General features: G+C 38.4%; 1 protein-coding gene across 1 annotated transcript in view; it reads left to right on the plus strand.

The window, feature by feature from the left end:
* Window positions 1-23,714, plus strand: part of SEMA3E (semaphorin 3E) — a 242,223-nt gene extending 218,509 nt beyond the window's left edge. Inside the window, exons 15-17 of the mRNA XM_045793367.2 lie at window positions 931-998; window positions 3,200-3,339; window positions 19,784-23,714. Coding sequence (XP_045649323.1) covers window positions 931-998; window positions 3,200-3,339; window positions 19,784-20,236 — 661 coding nt within the window. The 3' untranslated portion in view covers window positions 20,237-23,714. The remainder of the gene's footprint in view (window positions 1-930; window positions 999-3,199; window positions 3,340-19,783) is intronic.
* Window positions 23,715-25,010: the final 1,296 nt, after the last annotated feature.

The raw sequence follows: 25,010 nt of genomic DNA on the forward strand, positions 1-25,010 counted from the left end.
GTTTTTTCCTCAATCTTGAAGAAATGCCATGATTTAGAAAAGCAAGGGGTATTTTCTGCCTTTATGTAATACTTCTATTTTTATCTCTAATCTGAATTAATATGCTGAAGATTTTGATCTTAGAATTTCAGTGCTAATAATGATAATTTCTGTTGTCTAATCCTCTCAGAAAGGTGCTTATGAATTTAAAACAAGATCTGTACTATAGGATTTTTTTTCCCATGGATGAAGAGTGTTGTTATTTTTCATTTATATATCTAAGCAAGCTATAAAATATAAAAACACACTAGAAGTGATCCTAAATCTAACAGGCAGTCTTGCCATACAACCTGTTAAGTATGTATAACGCACGATCACATGGAATAGAGGCATATAATATCTACAGATAGTATCTGAATAAAAGAGTAAGTTGAATACATTATTAGTTTCTCTTTATTGCCAACTGTGTACTATGTGACTATCATGGCTATAGAGCAAAATACTTGGATTCAAATACTTTTACACTTTTTGCATGCACCTCATTATATATAGGAGTTTTATCATTTTTATTCAAATAAATAGTCTGCCTTGAATCCCACAATTCCTGCACACCTCCCTTACCACCCCAAACACCCATTTGAAACAGAAGAATTCTTACTGCACTAGATTTTTAAACAAAATATAAAGAGAGCTTTCTTAAATTATGTCAGGATCCAGAATTCAAACTTATGTGAACACTTAAAGAAGAGTTGTATGTAGATCTTACCCATTGAATAACATTCAGGGGAAATATGGGAGACTATGAAACTTGAATTTTATCCTTGTTTTGTATGACAGATCAATTTTTTTCAGTAGCAGAATACTACTTGAGTCTTTAATGCAGTTGGCTGCATTTTAAAGTCTGGAAAATTGAACTCTGACCATCTCCTAAATACATCTACTTTCTTGCAGGCGGTTCCGCAGACAAGATGTTCGGCACGGAAACGCCGCTCAGCAATGCTTTGGACAGCAGTTCGTCGGTAATCCAGAGAAAATCAATTGCTGTGGGTTACTCGGGGTGTACAGTGAAGATAAGCTGCAGACCTCTTAAAAGGGTCCTTGTTTTCTTTGTGGTTGATATAAACTAGAACAATGTTGCTTGAAAGTGTTCTTTTTTTTCTTCAACGTAGCTAAAATTTTATGGATTTTAACACCAAAGTTTTAATTATACGTGGACTTATAATTTTCCATTAATTGGGAAAATTAGTTCTGTATACCACCACGAAAATTAGTTCTGTATACCACCACGAAGAATTACTATTAGACCTCAGAAGAGGGGGATCTTAGAACAAGATGCCACAGTGATTTGTAGGACTTCTCTCCTCATCTCAGCACCGGAAATACCTTCACGATGTTATGCGACCTATGGCAATCTTTTTTTTTTTTTTTTAAAGATTTTTTTTTTATTTATTCAACAGAGATAGAGACAGCCAGCGAGAGAGGGAACACAAGCAGGGGGAGTGGGAGAGGAAGAAGCAGGCTCATAGCAGAAGAGCCTGATGTGGGGCTCGATCCCAGATCGCCGGGATCACGCCCTGAGCTGAAGGCAGATGCTTAACCGCTGTGCCACCCAGGCGCCCCGCGACCTATGGCAATCTTATCAAGGGTGATCAAATTTGTAACAAGTCCGCCACTGAGCTCTGGGGTAGAATAAAGTGAAAAACCTTAAGTCTTCCACAAGAGTAGGGAAGCCGAGAGCTCCAGTTAATGGAGCAGATGTGAGTAAGCGGTCTGATGGGTAGAGGATGAGAGGAGATTTCAGCTTCAGCAAATGTAAGGAAGTCACATAACACAGAAGACCATGGTCCTGACTCTTCACACCATGTTGGTGTTTGGAACTGGCTGCGATTGGTGTCCCCAGTTTCACAAGGAGGTACCAGGGAAATGAAGCATCGTGACTAGGAGACCAGGAGTGCTTATGTACAATCCACAGTTGCACAGCATCAGTTCACTAGACCCAAGGCTGACTGAGCATTTGGTGCAGGACATAAGCCTCAGAGAACATTGGCTAAAGGAAAGCAGGATCTTAATCTAGGAGAATTTAAGTGTCAGTTTTGAAAGTGAGGAGGACTCAGGCACAAGGGAAAAAATCCCAGGTTCTAGTTACTGAATTTGATAATGGTTGAAACAACAATGAATACATCTACTTTTTTTTTTTTTTAAGATTTTATTTATTTATTTGAGAAATAGCGAGCAAGAGCACAAGCTGGAGGAGGGGCAGAGGCAGAGCAGAGAGCCCGATGTGGGGCTCGAACCTGGAACCCCGGGACCCTGGGATCATGACCTGAGCCGAAGGCAGCCACTTAACTGACTGGAGCCACCCAGGGGCCCCAACCACTTGCTTTTATTCCCCACTGCAGTTAAGTGGATTAGCCTGTATGCAAATTTGAGTTCAAGTCCAGTGAGAGCCTCTCTGGGCCAAGCTATGGATTATAATCAAGCTCTGGATCAGAAGTCTGTAGTTCAGTTTTGTACCCTTTTCTTACTGTAGGAACCCAGTATTTGGATAAGTGCAGTCCCTTGACAAGATCTCACTCACACTGGTGTTTATGTAGCACCATATCACCTTGATTTCTGCTTTGTGCTTTTGTTTTGTAACCATGAATTTACGTCTTACTTGAATGTTTGGTGCCCACCTTCTCTTGCCTGCTCTGTTGGTGGATATCGTTGCTGATTTTCCATGCATTTAACACTGATGCACCTTCTTACTGTCCTGACTGTCCTGCCCTTTGGACCCACACTCCCATTTATTTCTTTCTGGTCCTCTCCATAGCCTGCTGTACCTTTTAAAGCCTAGATTTTGGTACGCCACTGTCTCTAAATATCTCCTTTAAACGACCCTGCATAGAAATTAGTAGTAAGTCATGAAGGATGCTCACTTTGCTGCAGGAATCTAAATGAAGAATCTCTTAGAAATATTATTTTCTGTAACGCCAGAGTGGCTCAGTCAGTTAGGCGTCTGCTTTCGGCTCAGGTCATGATCCTAGGGTTGGAGCCCCACATCCGGCTCCTTACTCAGCGGGAAGCCTGCTTCTCTCTGTGCCACCTGCTCCCCCTGCTTGTGCTCTGTCTCTGTCTCTCTCTCTCTCTCTCTCTCTCTGGCAAATAAATAAATAAAATCTTTTTAAAATACTCTTTACTGATAAATATCAAAGTCTTAAGGTTAATGTTTATATTGTAGGGGATGCTTTGGATAAGACTGAAGAGCGACTGGCCTACGGCATAGAGAACAACAGTACTTTGCTGGAATGTACTCCACGATCTTTGCAAGCAAAAGTTATCTGGTTTGTACAGAAAGGACGGGAAGCAAGAAAAGAGGAGGTAATTCATAGCTGCACATTCATGCCGTGCTGTCTTGCATATGGTGTGTGATTAGTAAATGGATGATGATTTATTTGGTGTTTAAAAATCAGTCTATTGTGCTATACGTGTGTTATTTAAAAAGTGGATTTATTTATTTGTGATTTATATATATAAAAAATTTTAAATACACACAGATTTCTATATATATAATTTATATGTGCTATAAAAATCTGCATATAAATTTTTATATGTATAAATATACATATAAAGACATAAATATATACATATATAAAATATATATGCAAAAATTAAATACAAAATACATATATACACATAAATTATATGTGCATGTATGTGTGTATATATAAATTTGGATTCCAAAAATTGGATTTTTATTCAGTAGGTACTCATAGCTTCATGATTTTAATATCATGTTGTCAAAATGATTGTCTTAAATTATATCACCCAAGGCAATGTTCTAGAAAAATAACAAATTTAACCACCATTAACACATTTACCTTAGACATATAGATTAAATAGAGTTAAAACAACAGCAGCAACATTAAGCCAATCTTTTGATAAAGCAGTTGAGTCATATATGAAACATTGCCACAGGGGTTCCGTTAGTGCCCTTGGGAACAAAAGAAAGGCAAACAAAGGTTTGTTTGTGCTTTTAAGTAGATTTATTGGTGGAGATTATATTTCTATTATCATCTAAATATGAAGGAGAAATCACTTGTGCTTCTTTTATAGATGGAAGAATAGGAAGCATTTAAAGCACACAGAAGGGATAGCCTGGAGGCAGTTACTGGATGATCTTTTTATGAGAGTCTAGGGATCTGGTTGTATATTGGCCAAGGTCAAGGGCATGAAGCAGTTAGTAAAGGCAGGTAAAACATTATGGATGCTAATGTGGGCTTTGAACTCAGTTTTCACAAAAGTGGATTTATAAAAATAGAAAGAATGAAATTTGGTTTAAAGGGAAATAGATCTTGGTGACTGCTAGCAAATGTTTCTTGGTAAAAAGAATGTTGCAAATTGAGTAAGGGAAAGAAATGTTAGACGCCTGCTTTAAGACCCAGGGAAGAGCTAGTAGGTACACAGTGGGTAGAGAGGGAATCAATGAAGCCATCAACTATAGATTCCAAATGTAGAGCCCACTGACTTTTTAGGCCTTTTTTTCCCTAGCCTATTGTGAAACTAAAAATGCAGCATATTTTTGGTCCAAAATCATACAGTATATTCTGGGAGAGGATTAAATTTGTAAATCCTAGGTTCCTGGAATAGTTATTAGAGAGGAAGGCATTCAACAAGGCTGTTAGAGATAATCTAGAAAGGCAATCAAGGACAGGAAAATTCTCCTAAATTTTCATGACGTCATAAGAATAAACATGTGTCCAAAAAGGTTACAGCATATTGCACTAAAGTACATTGTTGATTTAGTACTAAAGTATTTTCCATTCCACAAATCTGATGTGAAATTGATTTTTAAATTCCGTCATAACTCACTTGGCAGGAGAGGACCTGGGAATATTCTATAGCTCCTCTCATTGAATGGCTTCAGAAGACAGAGAAGTCATTCTTTCATCAGTGGTTTTCTTCCCTCACTATGTTCTGGTTCTAATTTGGAAGTCACTATAATCTGCCTCATTTGGAAATCTTTACCAAATCATTTTGACATGCTGCATCCATCAATGTTCAATTATAAGCTTCTTTCTCCTATTGTTGATATAATCTGCTTCTCCTTTCCCCAAATTTTAGTTTCTGTTTTTCAAATTTCCATGACTGATACATTTACTGATACTTGAAATTTTGAATTTGCTCCATGCATTAGGTGTCAGCATCATACAATCCTTGGTTTCTATAGACATAGCGATATATATTGATTTAGTCACAATCTAGAAGAAAACACCGAATTGCTGACTTTAAAAAAAAGTGTGTTTGCTGAACGCACAGAACAGAATGACTTTGTGTGTCCTTTTAGAGTTTGTTTTAAAGTCCTTTTAGAGTCTTTTTTGGAGCTTTTAGAGTTTTTTTTTTAAGATCATTTTATTATAGTTACTTTGGACAGAGAATTATTTTATTATCAAATCTTGACCATTGTATAAGATATTGAAGTTCATCTACTCAAGTACATTTCTTACCTCGTATGAAATGCTTTTAGAGTCCCCCTGACAGTAGCCAGCAAGATTCATCACAGACACTTCAAGCCGTAAGTCATTGATTTGTAGTCAGACCATAGCCTTTGTAAAAAATTTTGATTGTCACACACACACACACACACACACACACACACACACACACACACATTTTTGAGTCTGGGACTTTTGCCTGCAAATCCAAACTCAGCTCCCTGGAGTTCTCTGGAAACCACATATTCAGGTGAATAACATTTTGCTCAGATAAAGCTTTTGAAATGTTTTGTAGCTGAATTGCTAGGAAGCATCTGTAAATTCAGTTATCTAGTTTCTCAACTGGGTTACTGCTCTTCTCTGGAATAGGCACTTTATGGTCTCCTGCTTTCTTAAATACCACGTATGAAACACAATCTCTGTACATTTTACTAATTCCGTAAATGTTTTTTTGGAAGCTGGTTTGCAGGTAATTCTTAAGCGAGTATTTTCCCTCGGCTCAGTGGGCTCAGTTCGGGTGTGCGTCACTTCTCGTGATAGCCGGACGGGCAGGATTTTAATCGAGGGGACTTTATAGGTGAGGCTGTTCTTCACTGTGCGTCTGCCACACAGAGAAACCACAGCAGTGGTAGGGGCCTTACCTCACTGTTCTCACATCTCACAGATGCACATTCGAGGTCGTGGACCTCTTCTTACGAATGTGGACGACAGTCTGTGACAGACTCAAGGTGTGAACTCAGATATTCCTGACTCCAAAGCTGAGCTGCTTCATGTGTTTTCATTATCTAAGTACTGAGGATTTTGCTGTGTGCATATTATAGAATATACCATTTTATTCTAAAACATGATTTATAGGTGACATAATTGAGACACAGAATGTTTAATAACTTCCCTGGTTACTGACAGCTAGCAAAGTCGACTCAAATCCACGTGTCTGTGTTCTCTCTACTAAACCACACAGCCTTCTGAAATCGGAACCCTAAATACAGTTTCAGATGCTTTGGGACATGTAGCAAATAGAAAACCATTTATAGCCGAAGTTCTGGAATTTGACTTCTGAAAAATGGTCCTGATAGCTGCTTGATTCTTATCTATATTCTTTTCATCAGACTTCAGTGAAGCATGCTGCTGCAGCCTTGTGGGCAAGAAAAGTAGTTAAGAACCGCCAGTAATTTGAACAGTTCCCACTCTAAGCCCTGATACCATGAATCCTTATTATACAAGGTATATATCAGTGTGTTTCCATTCTCAGTTGCCCTTTCAGGCTTCTACTTTCTGAGAGTAGAAGAAGGATTCTGTATCAAATTAAATGTTTTCTCTCATTTCAGCCTATGTAGATAGAAAACCAAGAGCACTCTACCTTGTTTTCTTGGGTTTTTAACCAAAATAATGCTTCATTAATTCTTTTGCAACTTATCTATTGAGGACCTGTTTTCATAGAACCTGTATTTTGGGGAACAGAGGAAGATGATGGTGTTAGTGAAAATAATAGTACAACTAAATATAAGAACCATATTTAATGTATCAGATGATGATGAGAAGAAAAGTACAAGAGAGATTACAGGGAGAGATTGCAGTTTTAAAGGGGTGTTCATGGAGAGCCTTACTAAGAGGGTCACCAACTCAGTGACATTTGAAAAGGACTTGAAAGAACTGAGGTAGTAGGCCGTATGCTAGTGTTGGAGAACTTTCTGGAGAGTGAGAACAGTAGATGTAAATGAAGGCCCTTAAGATGGGAGTGCATCAGATATATGCAAGGAACACTAGAATGAAGGGTGGTGTGACTGGAAGGGAATGAGCAATGGGACACTAATAAACTGTGAGTCAAAGAGTGAGAGAAAGGGCCAGCCCATGCAGGGCTTTGTAGGCCCTTCTAAAGGGCTTTGGTGTTTGCTCTGAATTAAGTGGATAACCATTGGGTAGTTTCCAGAAGAGCCATGACATGATCAAAATTTGGTTGTAAAAGGATCTATTAAGAATATAGTATGTGGAGGTGGGGAGAAAGGCAGAAGCAGGTGATCACTGAGATGATAGGGACATAAATCTTTATGTTCACTAATATAGCATTAATTCTGTATGTGCCCTTTACCTTCAAGGTCAAATAATGTGCATGTGACTGCCTCAAACACATAACAACAATGTAATTTGCATATGCTGTCTGTTCTTATTGAGAATCGTGAAGGCTGTTTAACTTCTCAGGTGGAATACTTTTTCAACCTTCTGGTCTGGTCTCTGTTTAAATGTTAAGTTTAGTGTTTTGAAGACAATAAATACTCAGAGAGTACATTAGTAGGTCGTGTGTAAATCATAGCCTTAGCCCTTTAGAAGCCTATAGTCTTAGAGTGAAAACAAGAATGTAAACAGATAATTCTAATATATTCTGTTCATTAAAGCTGTGTTGAAACTTCAAGAAAAGAGAAGTGTCCACCAACAGGTTGGGTGTGGAGGTTGAATGACGGACGGTCAGGAAGAGATTCAAGGCACAGGTGACACATGAGTCATGTCTTCCTGGATGAGTAGAAGTTAACTACCAGAAAAGGCGATAAGCACATGTGTAGGGACGAGAAACAACATGGTATGTGTAGATCCGTGGCCGGAAATGAGGAAGCAGAAATGAGTGGCTAGATCAAGGGACCACTTCACTTTATTTATAAACCATGAGAACAACTTAGACAACTGTTTAGACACATCACTCTGGAAACTTGCATAGAGGCTTTGAGGATAAGCAGGTGTCAAAAAGATTATGTAAGAGGGTATTTCTCTGGGCCGCCTGGGTGGCTCAGTCCTTAAGCATCTGCCTTTGGCTCAGGGTGTGATCCCAGCATTCTGGGATCGAGCCCCATATCAGGCTTCTCCACTGGGAGCCTGCTTCTTCCTCTCCCACTCCCCCTGCTGTGTTCCATCTCTCTCTCTGGCTGTCTCTCTCTCTGTCAAATGAATAAATAAAATCTTAAAAAAAAAAAAAAAGAGGGTATTTCACTTGTCAAGTGGAAGATTTTTGACTGGAACTAAACACTGGTAGTAGGGGGGAAAGACAGTTTTCATTTTTATGAGATAACATAGAGTGCATTTAATTTTTGAGATAAAAGACTGCAATCAGAAATGATTCACATGTTCTTGGTTTGGGTATTTGTGTAGTTGCTGGTGTGGTAACATGATCTACAGGGAGGGATAGAAGGTGTAGGAGGAAGACGTTGAGTTCGTTTCTGGCCATGTTGAACTGGGATCTCCTGTAAAGCATTTAGTTGGAGCTTTCCTTAGTTGGAGCTTTCCTTTGGTAAATGTATGTTCAGGAATATAAAATTCAAAATAAAGATCTGGAATGGCAAGAGATATGTGAGAGACGTCAGCAAAGAGGTAGTAATTAAATTGATGGAGTAAAAGTAAGAACAGTATAGCAGCAATCAGTACTTACATATCACTTACTGTATGCCAGGCACTGTCCTAACAGTTTTAAGTACACTGATACTTTTAAGCCTCGCAACAGCCTTATGAAATAGATACTATTATTGTCCGCTCTTAATAGATAAAGAAACCAAAGCACAAAGAGATCGAGTTATTTGCACAGTATCCCAGAGCTTTGAAATCAGTCTGAATTCGAGACCAGATACTCTGGTTTCAATTCTAGGCCCTCAGTCACAGTGTCATGGTGCCTCCAACTGCCGTAGCTTACCTTGGAGAATGAGTAAATAAGAAGCAGGGTGAACCCAGCCTAGAAGCAAAGGGGAAAGAAACCCCATCTAAGGAAAAATCAGAGACAAATTCTAAAAGATAAAGTGAAAACAGAAAAACAAATGTCATTATAGTTTGCATCCATTTAGGGCCTACTGTGTGCCCTGTGATGTTCTAAGTGCCTTATGTGTAGTAACTTATTTAAAACCTATAACAGTTCTCTGAAGTAGTTAGTAGTACTGTGCGCCTCACAGAGATGAGATTAAGTAACCGATGCCAAGGGCGACACTGGTGCGTACCTCCAGAGTAGTATAGCTTAAGTCAGTCGACACTGTGGAGTGTGGGGAGCACGAAATAATTGATCTCAGGGAAGAGGAACTGGATAAGGGTAAAGTCATAAACCGTTTGAAGTTTTCAGGAAATACGTTCCCAGTGTCCCCTGAGAATGTACTCAGTGTAATGGTTAAGCTAGGAGCCATCTAGCCATCGGTTAAGTGATGAATGAGGCTATGGGGAATTAGAAACAGCTAGTGTAGTGTGTTTTACCTAAAGGTTTGAATGAGAAAGAGAGGTCAACAGAGGGAGATAAGACTAGAGAAAGCTTGTGGGGTTTTTTGACTTAAGAAAAAAGGCAACTTAGTCATGTTTATAGACAAGTTGAAGCAAGAAGCCATCAAGAGGAGAATGTACAGCTAACTGATGAAACAAGATAAAGAGCTTATGAGAGAGATCCTAGTTATAGACAAAAGGGGTGAGTTTCAAGAAGGAAGAGGAAAACCCCTCATTGTCTGAATTGGGAAAAAAGAAAAAGATTTTATGAATGTGGATGAGGAAGAAGATTTCAAACACAAAATCCAACTTAGCTGTTCCAAATTCCTTATCTATAATTATTTAAATTTAGAATACCAGTTCAAATCTTCCTTATCTACATAGGATATATAAATTATGTTTTTGTGATTGCAGAGGACAAAACTGTTATAAACATAACTAAATCACCTAAAGTGATACACCCTAGTTTATGAATTCTCCATTCCATGTACTTGAATTTATAAGCTTCCAAAATAGCAAAAGTTTAATCTTGAGTAACATCCAAAGGAAAGGAATTCATACTTGTTCGGACACTTGGTTGGATGATTGAAGTATTTCTCTCTGCATTTCTCTTTCTCCAAAATGCAGAAGAACTACATTTTAAAACTCAAGTAAATGAGGGAAATTGTACATGTGTATTTATTGCTTGGATTTAAATGTTTCTTAGTTCACTGTGTGTACTTCTTACTTATCATGGTAAAGAAAACCGTAGTTTCTTCAAGCTACTCAGAAGATTAGTAAATAACTATTTATCTTAATTATAATACCCATTTTGAATGTTGTGAGTTTGGAGTATATGTTTTAACCTGAAAATAGAGTATTTCATTGAACCTAACAATGATTTAAAGCAGAAGTTGGCAGACTACAGCTTGAAGGCCAAATCTGGCCCTCCACCTCTTTTGTAAATAAAATTTTACTTGAAAACTGCCACGCCCATTTGTTTACCTAGCGTCTGTGGATGTTTCCATCCTATAACCACAAAGTTGAGTAGTTGTAAGAGAGACCGTATGACCTGCCAAGCCAAAAACCTTTACTGTATGGCTCTCTACAGGAAGCTTGTTGGCGTCTGATTTAAGGTAGAGTGAAGCTTTATTAAATGAGTGGTATTGTGAAAAATATCTCTGTATTTTGGAAGGAAAAAAAAATTTTTCATGAATAACCAAGCCCTCACTTTGTGCTGAGCATTATAATTTCATTGGAATGAGTTTTCAGTAAAACCAAGCAATATGAATAGTTTCTTAGAGTGTGTTCTTTTGGACTTAATTCTTTAGTCCTTTACTGACAAAACCAATGTGTATCCCAAAGACACTGTAAACAAGGTTCAGTTCCAGGAAGGAGTTGAATTAACATTCGCAAATCCCCAGTGCGAAAATTGGGGGGCAATCCCAAAAAACATAAAATATTCTCCAAAGTGATATAAGCAGGCGAGCAAGTTGCTAGTCCATAAGACCAGCACCACACTTTAGCCTTTGGTAGCATGGAAGTTTCGTTTTCCCCTTGATCCTCATTGATCTTTCCATTGTGGATTCTTTATTTAAGGGACAATATTTTTGTGTGTGCTTGTGTGTCTTAAAGTATCTCAGTTTAAAATAGCTGATTGTATGCATTGTATAGACTGCTTAAATGCACAGATGTGCTTGTTTATCATAGAAAATCCTAGAGAGAATGTAAATTGACATCAAAACTCTAAGACTTCAATTTCAACCCAGTCTCTTAATTCTTTTTTAACTGGATGCCAGAAGTTGTCACTTTCAACTCTGCTCTCAGACCACCTACTAAGTAGGATGAATTCATCAAAGTCATTTAAATACTGTTGAGAAATCTAAGAAGCATGGTTAACTTATCAATCAGCAGTGCCTTCCAGATAACTCAGAGTTCATTGCATCCATGCAGAATTTGTACAGTTTTACATAAAACATAATTTTATTGATGATTCTCAATGCATTGTGGAGACAGCTTCTCTTGTAAAAGCAAGAGAAAAATGGAGTATATAAGTTACATCTCTTCATGTTGCAGATTTATTATGTCATCAAAGCTAGGAGAATTACGAAATAAAATCTCATCCTTATTCTACCATGTTGTTTGCTAGATGACCTGTATTTTCTTGACCTTCCCAATGCTAACCCATGACAGGAAGCCTAAGGGATCAATGACAGCCAGAAGTTTACAATATTGTCTTTATACACATGTACTGAAAGCATGAGGTTTGCTCCACATGGATATTATTTGTTTTTCTTGTTGTCATAACATGAAGTGCATGAACTCTGCCTCATTTGAAACATCTGCTTAGTACTTTCGATGTTTCTATTTCAGCCTTTAAAAAACTCCACTCATCTTTTCTAAACGAACAGTTCTTTACAAGTAGGTATTCATAATTTACATTTTCCATCTTGACAAGCATATGTTTTTAATGTCATTTGCCCCATATTTTAGTTCTGGAATAATTAGCAGTATAGCCCATTAATTTCATTTTTTTCCCTCACAGTTCCTGTAAGTGGAAAATACAGAGCAATGTTTTGGTCATAAGAATAGAAGTGGGAAGTGGATCTAGTCATTTAGATAGAACTCTCTTTGGTTAATTTTCCAAGAGAATACTGACCATCTTTGAAAATTAAATATGCATTTCCAGGTCTGTGGAATCAGATACAGACCTGTGTTTTATCCCACTAAGATCACGCTGGGCAATCTGATTGTAAACAAAGTAACGTGGCAACTCCGCAAGCCCAGTGTCAGACACATGGTGGACATTCAGTAGTATCAAAAATGTGAATTCCCTTCACTCTTTAATTCCCTTTATTCCAGGATAAATTATAGTTCCTACAGTCTTATAGATAATAAAAAACTGTACTTCTGCATGAATATGTATCCACACAGAACTGTGTATCCATACCACGTGGTGTTAGTCCCTCATCTAGAGGGACTAGCTCATATTGAACTGTACTTGGGCATCTTGTCTTGACCTTGAGATGTGACCTTAAGAAAGTGTACTTAGTGTAGTGTGATTGTTAGGTTGCCTGTATCATTTTATGAAAACACAGAAGAGATTTTTTTTCCCCCTCAGCTTCAGTGCCAGGGTTAGATATGCTTGTCATAAAGAGTAACTTTATTTTTATTACAATAATTTTTTTTGAGTGTAGTCGACACATCATGTTACATTATTTTCAGGTGTACAACATAGTGATTCAACTTCTGTAGACACTATGCTGTGCTCACCACAAGTGTAGCTGCCCTCTGTCACCAGACAAGGCGATTACAGTATCATTGGCTATATTCCCTGCGATAAGGAATAATTTTTTTTAAATATACATTAGAGTCATTTGGGCCTTAGAATTTAGCATGCTTTCCTCTTTCTTTCAGTCACTAGATAATTTAGTGTTGACCTTGTACTCCAAATATAGTAGTTGTTCAGTACCTTATGGTATGCATTTTTGTGTTCAAACATTATCTTTCTTTCATCCCCTCCTCTTATTTTCCCTTTATCCTGATAATCCTGGTTGTCTTTGCTATGGAAATTTTAAATAAAACATGACCCTTACGTAGCTGTTTGTGTATTTTGCAGCATTATTTCTAAAATCCTATGATTAATGGGATACTAGAGCTTGAACAGATCAGTTTATTGGTTGCCAAGCCAAGATAATCATTATAGGCATATTACTTAGTTCACAGCACGTCGTCATAATGGGTTCGCACAAATCTCCTTTCTTGTTTGACTTCATTTTTCCTGGACCACCTTTCTCCACTTTCATCTTTGCTTCCCCATATGCATGCACTGTGATGACTGGAGTAAGTCCAATACTGCATCATCTGTACTGTATTGAACAAGTATATAACATTTTGAGGACGCATGAGCTGCAAAGATAAATCTGTTGAGTTCTAGATCTTCTTCTGCTTCTCTTTATAATTCAACACTGCGTTTTTATGGTTCATCACTGTGGCTGTGCGTGTGTCTATTTCATTGTTCCTGACTGCAACTTAGCATCCCATGGCATGGATTCATTGCTCTTGATTGCTCCATCCTCCTCAGAGTGAACCAAGAGTGTCATTAATTCCCACTACCACATCTTTAATGATCATCTCTTCAAGTAACCTCTTACAGATCTGAATGCAAATCTCTGCGTTCTTATCTTGTGACATCCTTCATTTCTGCAATTTTGTCAGCTCGCTTTTCAGAATTTTGGCAACATCTGTGCTCTCAAAGTGGTTTATATGGGTTCCCATTTTTCCATATTCTCACCAGTGTTTGGTATTTCCTAATTTTGGCTGTCTTGCTGGTAGAAGGTGGTGTCTTGTTTACATTTGTATTTCTAAAATTGCTAGTAAGATTGAACATTAACTTGCATACTTATTAGACATTTGGGTTTCTCCTTTTCTGATTTACTTACCTATTGATATTTTTTCCTGATTTTTCTCTTTTATTTTTTGTTTTCTTGACTTTCAAGAGTTCTTTACATCTTCTAGTATTAGTTTGTTCTTGAATGTAAATGTTCCAAATTTCCTCTTTGATATAGTTGATGTTTCTCAATATAACATTTTTTCACAGTATGATTTTGAGTTATTATTTATAATAACTTTCTTCTCAGCATCTTCTTGTATTAGAAAAAGGTTTTCCACTTTTGGATCTTTAATTAATCTGAAGTATATATACAACTTGAATTCTTTCTATATAGTGTAATAGGCTTCCCTAAGTGAGCTCTTAAGTAATTCACCCTGTTCCCATTGGGCATTCATCTCGATCATAAAGCAGGTTCACATTGAAAAGTGCTTTTATAAAAAGATTTTTACTTTTATGCTGTTATGTATGATACATTTTCTGGAAGTCAAATGATTTGTGTGTGCTGAAGGTAGGCCAGATAAATATATAAATTGTTGGTCTTTATTGCTTGACTAAAACTAATTTAAGTGTTAAATATATTCTGAAAGAAACCAGTTCAAGGCCTACGTCTTTCCTTTTCCTATGAAAAGCAAGCATGGACCCAGATGGTTGATGCACATGGAAATCACTGCTTCTTCCTGACCAGCTTCCAGATGTGCTGGTTCTTTGTTCAATTACTTTTTTTTTTTTTATTTGACATTACAGAACATACTGAATCAATCTCTATAACTCAGAATATTAAAACCATTTTCAGTAAGAAATGCTGTATTTTTGTAGATTGCCTGTAAGAATATTTGATAAAGTGATGTATTATGTATCATCTTCTTGACCAAGGAAATCGGGTCCGCAGACGTAGGGAAAGCACAGCTGATGAAAACAATTGTGTAATCAAGATTTGCTGCTCAAGGCGCCCATGTGGACTAAAGTGGAAAGATTAAATCATGGAAGGACTTCAAATACAAATTTCTAAGTCACTTTTATTTTTAGGTATTCATAGGCTACGGAAGATACATTTAACTTTCAAGGTGATTTAACGTACGTAGTGTACGGCCATCCAGATTTCGGAGTTAAAACGTCTTTTATTACTGAAATTTCTAACTCACTGTAACCAGGAAGGGAAACCTACATTCTGAGACAGGCGCTATCTCTAACATGCAAATAATTGATGGAGGACGGTTCCCATTGGAATTGTCACGCTTCCATGTCTTTGAACTCGTCTGGACTGCATATACACACAATGCAGTATTTCTCAAATTGGGTTTCTGAGTTTGAAAGAAATACCTGCTTGGGGGGGGGGGGAAGCACTACTAACCCAGTGGCCAGGGATTTGTGTTTATTTTCATTTTTGCCTTTTGTTTTATTTTAAAACATTTTCATAAACTGGTTGGTATATGCCAGAAACTATGCTAGATGAGTTTCATATTTTCTTATTTTCCCTCCTAAGGGAAGAATAGTAGGGAGAAAACAGAGGACCTTATTCAGTGAGGGTGTTTGTATGCAGATTCTTTCCAGGTGAAGACAGTGTCCTAGAAATGCTTTTCCTTATGTATCTGTGAAGCCTAGCCCTTTCGGTAGTTACTGACAGCTCCTGAAATCATGCTCGCTTCCACCCTGTTCAAATCATTACTGGATTTACATACAAAAGGTGAATAACTTCTAGACGTACCTTTATTGGGATACCCCATGGCCTTGCATTCTTGTCCACTCTGAACAAATTAATATGTTCTCATTTTCACTGAGCACTCTACTCACTATGGAATACTCAGTATAATTAAAAGATAGGCCTTTGCTCTTAACGAAACTTACAGTTAAAGAGATGAAACTTGCATAGCAAAATTATTTGACGAGAAATATAAATACCAGCTGTGTGCTACAAATGTGGATGCTATTGAGTTATTGAAGAAGAAGAAGAAGAAGAAGAAGAAGAAGAAGAAGAAGAAGAAGAAGAAGAAGAAGAAAAGGAGATCTTTAGGGCTGAAAAGAAAGTATTCATTAAGAAGTGAAAGTGTAAGCTTGGAAAGAAATTTCTTAAAAATGGTTTGGTGGACCCCGTAGAAAGGAGTTCACTAACAGAAAGGAAGAATAAGGAAGAATAAGGACCAAAATAAGCCATGTAAGTGAGAGAGAAAGTGGCAATACAAGGGACCAGGAAAGGAAGGAGATCTGAAAAGGAAGACTTGACTCTGGTATTTGTTCAGGCTGTCCCCACCATCTGCCCTTGAAACTGAAACAGTGTCTTAGGCTGCTAGTGCGACTTGTCTTAAAATATTTGTGAAATGTTCACAAGAATGAAACAAGGAATGCATTCTTTATGCCTGTAATTTTCATTCAAATATAGAAACAAATTTACAAATAAGATACAAACAAGTCTATGCATCATTTAAATCTTTATTTAATGTGATAATTTTTTGCACTGAAATAAGGCATCTGCATGAACATAACATGGAACACAGATTACCACATCCATGTACACATGTGTATGAAACATCTGCCTGCAGCATTTTGTGCCATGTGCTGACTCAGTCCCCCTAACACTCTATACAAGTGACTTCAAAACTTTTTATGTACATTACTGCATAGGGATGATGTTTGGTTTTCATTTGTCTGGAACGTATCATTAACATACTACATCCATCTTTGTTCTTAGCAGCTGGAAACCGTTAAAGCTTTGAAAATGGTTCAGAGTCTATGGTAAACACCAATACTAACGATGAAGTTGATCTTCCCCATGATCCCAAATATAGTTTATTAATTTACATGATTATCATGAAAATTAAACACAATAATCTAAGAAGACTTTACAGAATACTCATTTATCTCCATCCAGAAATGTACCTATTCTCCAACCCTATGAGAAGCACTAGAGTATGCTATTTGGGGGTATGGATTTAGAAAGGCAGGATCTGGTTAACTGAACACTTCTTACCTGCTTGGGCAAGCAATAGAATCTAGATAAAGGAGCGTGACAAAAGGAGAAGCAGAGTAAAATAGTACCAATTTATTGAAAGAAAGGGGGAGAGGTATCAGTCGAAAGAAAAATATTTGAAGGACTTGGGGTTTTTTGCAGGTAATGTTGCTTGCTCAGTTGACAAAGGTTAGCAGGTGACATGATGGTAATAAGGGCAGCAGGACCACCCTTACAGGGCTGTGAGGGAAGCACGTTTGAAGAGATGCTGTTTTAATTCAGCCTTTTCCAATATGGAACCAGCAATAGGGAAGTCTCTCCAGACAGGTACAACAGTCTAGGTCGTGAAACAGAATCAAGCTGGGCATAATAGCAGACAAAAAAAGAAGGAAGATTTGGGAGGAGTCTACCATGAGGTAAGGTCGAAGAATCAGTCACAAAGTATGAGAATCTAACATTGTGGGAAAATAGTGAAATGGAATGAATGTTTCCCACCATCAGCACAGAAGAAATGCTGATGGGAATTTGTGATGTAGTGGATATGAGAGCATAATAACGAGTAAGAAGCAGAACAACACATGAGGATAGAGGGACTAGAAGAAGAATAATCTAATTGTCAGGAATATGGAAGTTCATAAGGGGGGAGTGCAGTTTGTAAGGAGAGACGCTGGATTGTAAATAATGAAGGATCACGTAAGTTTCGGTCAGTGTTTGTAATTAACAGCAACACAGAACAATGGATGATCTCTGTGTAAGATACACCATCTTAGGGAAGCTGATTGAAATGGAAATAGAAGAGTTACCAAATGAATGCAAGTAAAACATGAGATCAGGGAAGGGTGGAGGATTGTGCCTTAGAGGGAAGGAGAAATCTACGGAAGAGACCAAGAAGAGAACCAGAACAGTAAAATGGCGTGTACCAGACGGGGAAAAAAAGGTTTTAGGAGGTGGGTCCCTCTATGTCACATGGAGCCACGGGTTTAGAAGACAATCGAGGCTGAGCTTCAGAGTCAGAATCATCCAAGACGTGATAAGTTTACAGAGAAAGTGGTGGTGAACATGAGCAGGGACACCAAGTCCTTTGAGTTCCTGTCTGTGACACATGTCCGGGATGCCTTGTCAGCAAGACCTGTCAGCAGATAAGCGGTTGTTTGATGCAGTGACGATGGTTTGGGTTTGACTGCTCTTCCTGCTTCCTCACGAGCGAACTTCTTGAGTTAATGGCTCTAGAACTCTGAAAAGTCAAGGGTCCTGCCAAGTCAAGGGAAGCCCCTGTCAAGGATTTGTGGAGCCCCTTCAACTGTGTCGCTCTGAAGATGCTGAGTAATTAATTTACCCTACATGGCTGGGAAAAAACCCTCTGAGAGCCTCATAATTTATCTTAACCTGCCTGTGTGAGATGCATTCTCTTACTACCCCGCCAGTGCCGTTTGGCACGATTCACAAATTCTGTAATTACATACACTCCTGTGTAGCACACGCTGCAACTCCAGACATGCCAGATCTGATTAGGGCTCGGGAGAGCTGGACCCAGCAGGCCCACCAGGACCTGCCCCCGGGACCGCAGCATGCTTGCCTTCACGGCCTTGACTGCCAGCGCGGTTGTGGTGCTTAGTCGGCCGCTTTTATATCGGCAAAGGTGAATATCGCTTTCATTTTGTATTCTCAAGGGCGAAGTTAGCCAGTCTAGTGGGACTCACCTTTGTAGCCCCCAGGGTGTGATCCTAGGCCCTCCGAAAAGGCCCTCTGAAAACACGTCCCTGTTTGTTTTTAGCTGGAGGGCTGTATATAGGAAAGGGCGAGGTAAGTACTGGTAGCACTGTGCAAAGTTCTCACTGAAGTTATTTTATTTAAATTTCACAACAGTCGTTCAAGTGCCAGTAGGCTTGTCTCCATTTTTATGAAGAAAACTAAGAGAATATATGTAAATGCCCTAGATCGCACAATTAGTAGACACCGGTGCCGGTGTTTGAATCTAGCTTTGTCTGATGTCAAATCAGACTCACTGTTTATCATATGAGCCGTATTTATCAAAAGCCTTACTGTGCGCTTCTTACCTTGAATTGTATTTATTCATAGAAGTAATGTGCATAATTCATTATGTCACAGACGTAAAAAGATATTTGAGCACTGGTTATGTGCAATCTTAATATTTACTGGAGGGTAAGATTCTTCAGAGGAGATTATGAATTTTTCTTGCTTATTTTTAAGTCTCTCTTAAATAGAAAGCCTTGTCGAAATAGAAGGAATGTTCACTTCATTAATGAATGGGTGATTTTTTTTTTTCTTTCTTCAAGATTGAAGGTATCCCTGATCTCTTAACAGAGGTCCTTATAGAGACACTGGTCTTTATGATCTGGAAGGAGTAAGAACCACTCAACTAATAGTGTGAAAAATGGCATTTTTGCTGTCTGCTAAGAAAAAGTTAAATGCACTTAACAGATCTTCGTTTCACTCTGACTTTGAGTGCTATACTGAGCTAGATGGTTTTTTCTAATGATTCATTGAAAGCATTGGGGAGAAACCTCTCTCATTCTGCTCTTAACAATATTGATGTGAAATGACCTCAAAATCATCAATATGAAGTGATCTCAAATGTAAATAAGCTCAACATACACACACCTGATTTAATTTGTCCTCGCTTGCTCGCTCACTCAGATGCATCTATGACTCAGGATTTCATCATGGGAGAACAAAAATTTAAAAGGACTCAAGACAGATAGTGAAAGGGTTTACAGGTTGGTGTTCTCTCCTGGATATACTCCAGTGCCATTAATGTTCTTGTTCTTGCAGGTGAAGACAGACGACAGAGTGGTTAAGATGGACCTCGGTTTACTCTTCCTCAGGGTGCGCAGAATGGACGCTGGGACCTATTTTTGCCAGACAGTAGAGCACGGTTTTGTCCATACCGTCCGTAAAATTATCCTGGAGGTAGTGGAAGAGGAGAGAGTAGAGGAGATGTTTCACAAAGACTATGAGGAGGACGGGCCTCACAAGACGCCCTGTCCTGCCCAGAGTAGCGTCCCACATGGGGCAAAACCCTGGTACAAGGAATTCTTGCAGCTGATCGGTTATAGCAACTTCCAGAGAGTGGAAGAATACTGTGAAAAGGTATGGTGCACGGACAAGAAGAGGAGAAAGCTTAAAATGTCGCCTTCCAAGTGGAAATACGCCAACCCACAGGAAAAGAAGCTGCGTGCCAAAGCCGAGCACTACCGCCTGCCCAGACACACGCTGGACTCCTGATGGGGTGAAACCGGCGACTGGCTTCCCCGAAACCGAAGCACAGCCGCGACGGCAAAGAGAAACCATTCAGCCTCTTGGTATAGCTTAAAACATTTCTGTAACGCAGAAGTGACTGTGAAGGTATTATGATAAATTATTCTACATACTCATTTGACTGGTTAAAAATCTCGTATAATTCACTAATTTTTCTAAACAAGCATATTCCTCGGTGGCTTCCCACTATATTTACCAAAAAGTGACCATAGCTGTAGTTTTGAGTACTTGGCTTCTTTTCCTTGGCAATTATTATTTTACCCTTGGACGACTTAGGATTATTGGAATATGGATGAAAAATTAGAGATTTTAATAAGCATGGAAAAAATGAAAATATATATTTTAATCTTTCTGAATTCAGAATATCAAATACTTTAACGTTCTCATATGAACTGTCTGTACTTTTTAAGAATTCTTGTCTTAGTATCTAACCTATGTGTTTTATGAAGCAGGTGTGTTGTAATTATTGTAAATCATGAAAGAAAAATTGTGGTCACCTTGAGGCTCGTGCCCTTCATAAAACATTCATTCAACCCCATTCACTACAGTTACGTTTCATGATGAAAACACGTCCTTTCAATTTCACTCCACTGCATAAAGAATGAAGTTAAGTTAACTTATTTAAAAAAAAAAAAAAGCCAAAAAAAAGATGAAGTTACAGTTAGACGTCTAACTGGAAAATGTTTTTGCTGCCCTCTTGTGGTAGAAAAAGTTTATTATCTTTTTTCTCTTTTCACAGATTGTCCAGTGAAGATTAGAAAGCAGTTTGTTAATACATCTTGTCCATTTTCAGAAATGAAACCTTATAAAAATGTCTTTATGTCATGCTTTAAGGTGGAGATAATGTGTTTATGAATAACTTATTACCTCACAAGCCAAAAATGAAGATAACAGCACCGAAGCTCTATTAAAACTTAAATTTTATGACTTCTAAATGATCTTCCCTAAAATATAAAAGATACTCCAGAAACATACGTTTACTATTTTTAAAATGTTAAAAGAGTTTGCTCTCGGATATCAAATTTTCCTATTTTATGTTAATAAGAAAATTGTTTCATGAGTTCACTTAACTATCGAGATGCCTAGAGCACTTTTCCCTTTATAAGTAGTATCAAAAGTTTTTATTTCTGAGAATGCTTATTTCTTGATGTCTTTCCTTCTCCTTTTTAGTTAGCGATTACTTTTCTAAATTATGAAATTTTGTTGAGATTTCTCATTTAAATAAAAATTAAAAGCAAGTGAATTACACATGAAAACAATTATGAATATTTATTTAAATGTTAACTTTAAATATTCAGTTCAATTTTCAAAGTTTGCTTATGGGGTACATAATTAAGAAAGTTCAAGTGTTGATGTAATGGCTTGCAATTTCATTCGAAAATTAAGAAACACACAAATGTTTTTAAAAAGTTCATTTGTTAAGCCACCAAGCTCCAGAAGGTCTAAAGGGTAAAATATTTTGAAAATTAACATTCTCTGAAAAACCCAGTTGCTGTTTGCCCGTGAATCCACTGGAGGTCATTGCTGCCCACCAAAATTAACTGAAAACAGCATATTTATCAGTAAAATCCTGCCCAATGTGGAGAGAGAGAACCATAACCACGGATCACAGGGTCTTTAGCAAAGTTTATGTCTGAAACACTCAAAGTGAACAGAAAAGTCAATAAAGCACAATTTATTGAAAATATTCTTCCATTATCCAAGAAAAGGGAAAGCAGGACTTTTTCTCTTGTATTCAAATCTTTTTGTTAAGTAAGGCAGACAGTGCCTGTGTTCGTTGTTGCCGTTTTAATCCTGAGACATGCACAAGCAGTTGGTAACAGTGATGTCAGTTGTGAGCTCAGATATTTGCTAACTGAAGAGATAAGACAGAGAATAACATTTTTATGATATAAGTCTTAAGAATTAAATATACCTTGAAGCTGTTTAAGTAAAGTGAGATGACTAGTAAGAGGGGGAGCTTTTTAAAATGTTAATTTGAGAAAAGCCTGAAAAAATTTAGAGGACTCAAGTCCACAATTTAGAGAGAGCACTGAATTTTCGTATCTATACACTTTTTCCCATTTGCTCAGTCTCTCCGCCTTTAGCTACCTGCAAGACAAGGAGGAATTAAGAGTCTGCCTGACCCACCACATTTTCCCCAGTCATAGATAGAGCTGGGGAAGAGAAATCCTGCCCTCTAGGGACAAGCATTAACCACCCATCCCAGATTCAAAGAAGCACCTCCATGTAGGATCGTCTCATGCTTCTTTGGACCTCGCTGTGTTCTCCTCTGTGAAGGGAGAGGTCCTGGGAATAGAACGAGCCTTGATAGAAAACAGTGTACATCTCCTCTTTCAGTCCTTCGTCACCCCTATTGAGCTAGAGATGCGGATTTGTTAGCGAGGAGGATTGCAACTTGAAGAGGTTTTGCTTCAGAAATTGTGAGGTCTCTTCTGTGTCTAACATTCTACATTGCTTTTTTTTTTTTCCCTTTGTGTTTATTGCTGAATATTTCAGTGCAAAGCTATTAACTTGGAGAAACAGGGATTCAAATGGAAATAAACACTAAGAAGAGCTTTAGGGGGAAAAAAGGGAATAGAAAGTCTTTGCCTGTTTAGTAAATGGCAGTTCTGTATATACTTTAGAGGTTTTTCTTTGCCCAAATTAGTTACACTCTTAGGATGTCTTTATTGAGTGTTTAATATTTGCTATAGGGTGTGGGGCTTTGTAAATCTTCATAGCGACTCTGAACATTTGTAAAATTTGTAAAATACAGTAATAGTTCTGCGTGTTGGTGTTAAGCATGAAGCAAACACAGCAGCTGTTGTCCTTAAAAATGAGTTGTCTTCAGCCTGCCGGATACACTAAGAAAACCGCTGGGGCTGGGGTAGATGCTTGAGCCCCCAGGACAGAGCGCCACAGCCATGCTGATGATCAGGAGCCCGTGTTCTCGTTCTTACAGCAGAGCATCGCATCTGAGTTACTTTTTCAAGAACAGTGCTCATTTTTCAGGCCAACAACTGTTGCCTTTGACTCAGTTATAAATAATAGACTTTCGACGAACACCATTTTGATTGTAGTGTGTTATTTAAGCTGATATGTTTATTTTTTCTTGGGAAGAGAGCGTTAAATTTTGGCTTTCGTTAGGATTCAATGTGTTTTGTTTATGTTTAAATGGCTTAGTTACAAGCTAGAGTACTATATTGGGGCGGGGCGGGGGCGGTCTTGCCTTTCTGCCTCCCTTTTATTTGCCTGGGTCCAAAACAGCATGTGCTTTCTTAGTTCTTGTCACCGATGTAAGCCGTGAGACTGACCATCTAGCAGGAAGGTCCAAACACCATTGCCCGTGCGTCTCTCCGACTATGGTGTGGATCTGCCCTGCATCCTTCGCCTCTATCGTTATGTACGATTTCTGTTTAGTTCAACTTAGATGCTAAAGAAATAAATATTTGCTAAACCCTTACATGCTGTCCGAGGAGTGTTTTCTACGGTCCTGCCAGTTAACCTCCAAAGCTGCGTCGTGTCAGAGCCCGCATACAGACACACCATGCCAGACTAGTGGTGGTTTTCTTTAAGAAGTTAGAAAAGCATTCAATCCCCTTTCCTTAGAAATTCGTAAGTTGACTTCCTTAAGGCGGAAAACGTCCACTCATCTTATTCCCTTGCAGCATTTGGCTTTATTTTTGCCACATCATGTTCCTAGGACCAGCCTCCAGTGACTCCTTTCAGAGCTGCAGTATCCAGATAAGAGATAGGGGTGATGAATGCTTTTGAAATGGTAACTAGTAGGATGTTGACAATTTTGCAGCCTCAACATCCACCTTAATATATGCAAATTGCTGCTTTCTCTGCTATTCTGTTAGACCTCAGAGAGGTCATTTAAAAAATGAGATTTGGGGGCGTCTGGGTGGCACAGCGGTTAAGCGTCTGCCTTCGTGGGCTCAGGGTGTGATCCCGGCATTCTGGGATCCTTCTGGGATCGAGCCCCACATCAGGCTCCTCTGCTAGGAGCCTGCTTCTTCCTCTCCCACTCCCCCTGCTTGTGTTCCCTCTCTCGCTGGCTGTCTCTATCTCTGTCAAATAAATAAATAAAATCTTTAAAAAAAAAATGAGATTTGGTGTTAAATGAATCTCTCTTTGGGAGTTTTTGTTTCCAGGGCAGATTTTGTTGTTTGGGTCAGTAATCATGTTTTAGAACAGGAATTTGGCAGGAGCTTCGGGATGGTGTTTCTGGCAGCTTTATGATATGGCGATGCCATTAATGATAACTGCTTCCACTTGTTCCAGACTCGCGTTCCTATCTAATACGGGACCTACTTTTAGTGCAGTGCTTGATGAACCCATTGAAACTGCTCTTTCAGTATTTACTCCGTCATTAGTCCAGGGAACGCAGAGAAACAGTGATGGTCACTAGGATTCTCTTGCCTGCTATTCAAGGGAACGAAAGCATGTGCACCCATTTTTTTATTCAAAGACTATATGCCAGGCACTGTGTCAGGTGTTTCCTAAAGTGCAGAAATGTTAAGAATGCCGTTAAGTTACACGAATAAAGAAAAATTGAGTTGTATTTGTTCTGAGAACATGTTTACAGTTTTGATTGGAAAAATCCCAGATCCTATTTTTCATCTGATGCAAACTCGAAACACACTAAGCGTCCAGCTTTTAAAGTGTATTTCAAGTGTCTGGAACGTTGTGGAGTGTACTTCCAATTATGAATCTTGAGACTTCTGGTCAGAGTGGCTTTGAAAAGCACACTTGA

This window comes from Ursus americanus, chromosome 3 (assembly GCF_024610735.1).
Source record: "Ursus americanus isolate L20-20 chromosome 3, mUrsAme1.1.p, whole genome shotgun sequence".
Taxonomy (NCBI): Eukaryota; Metazoa; Chordata; class Mammalia; order Carnivora; family Ursidae; genus Ursus; species Ursus americanus.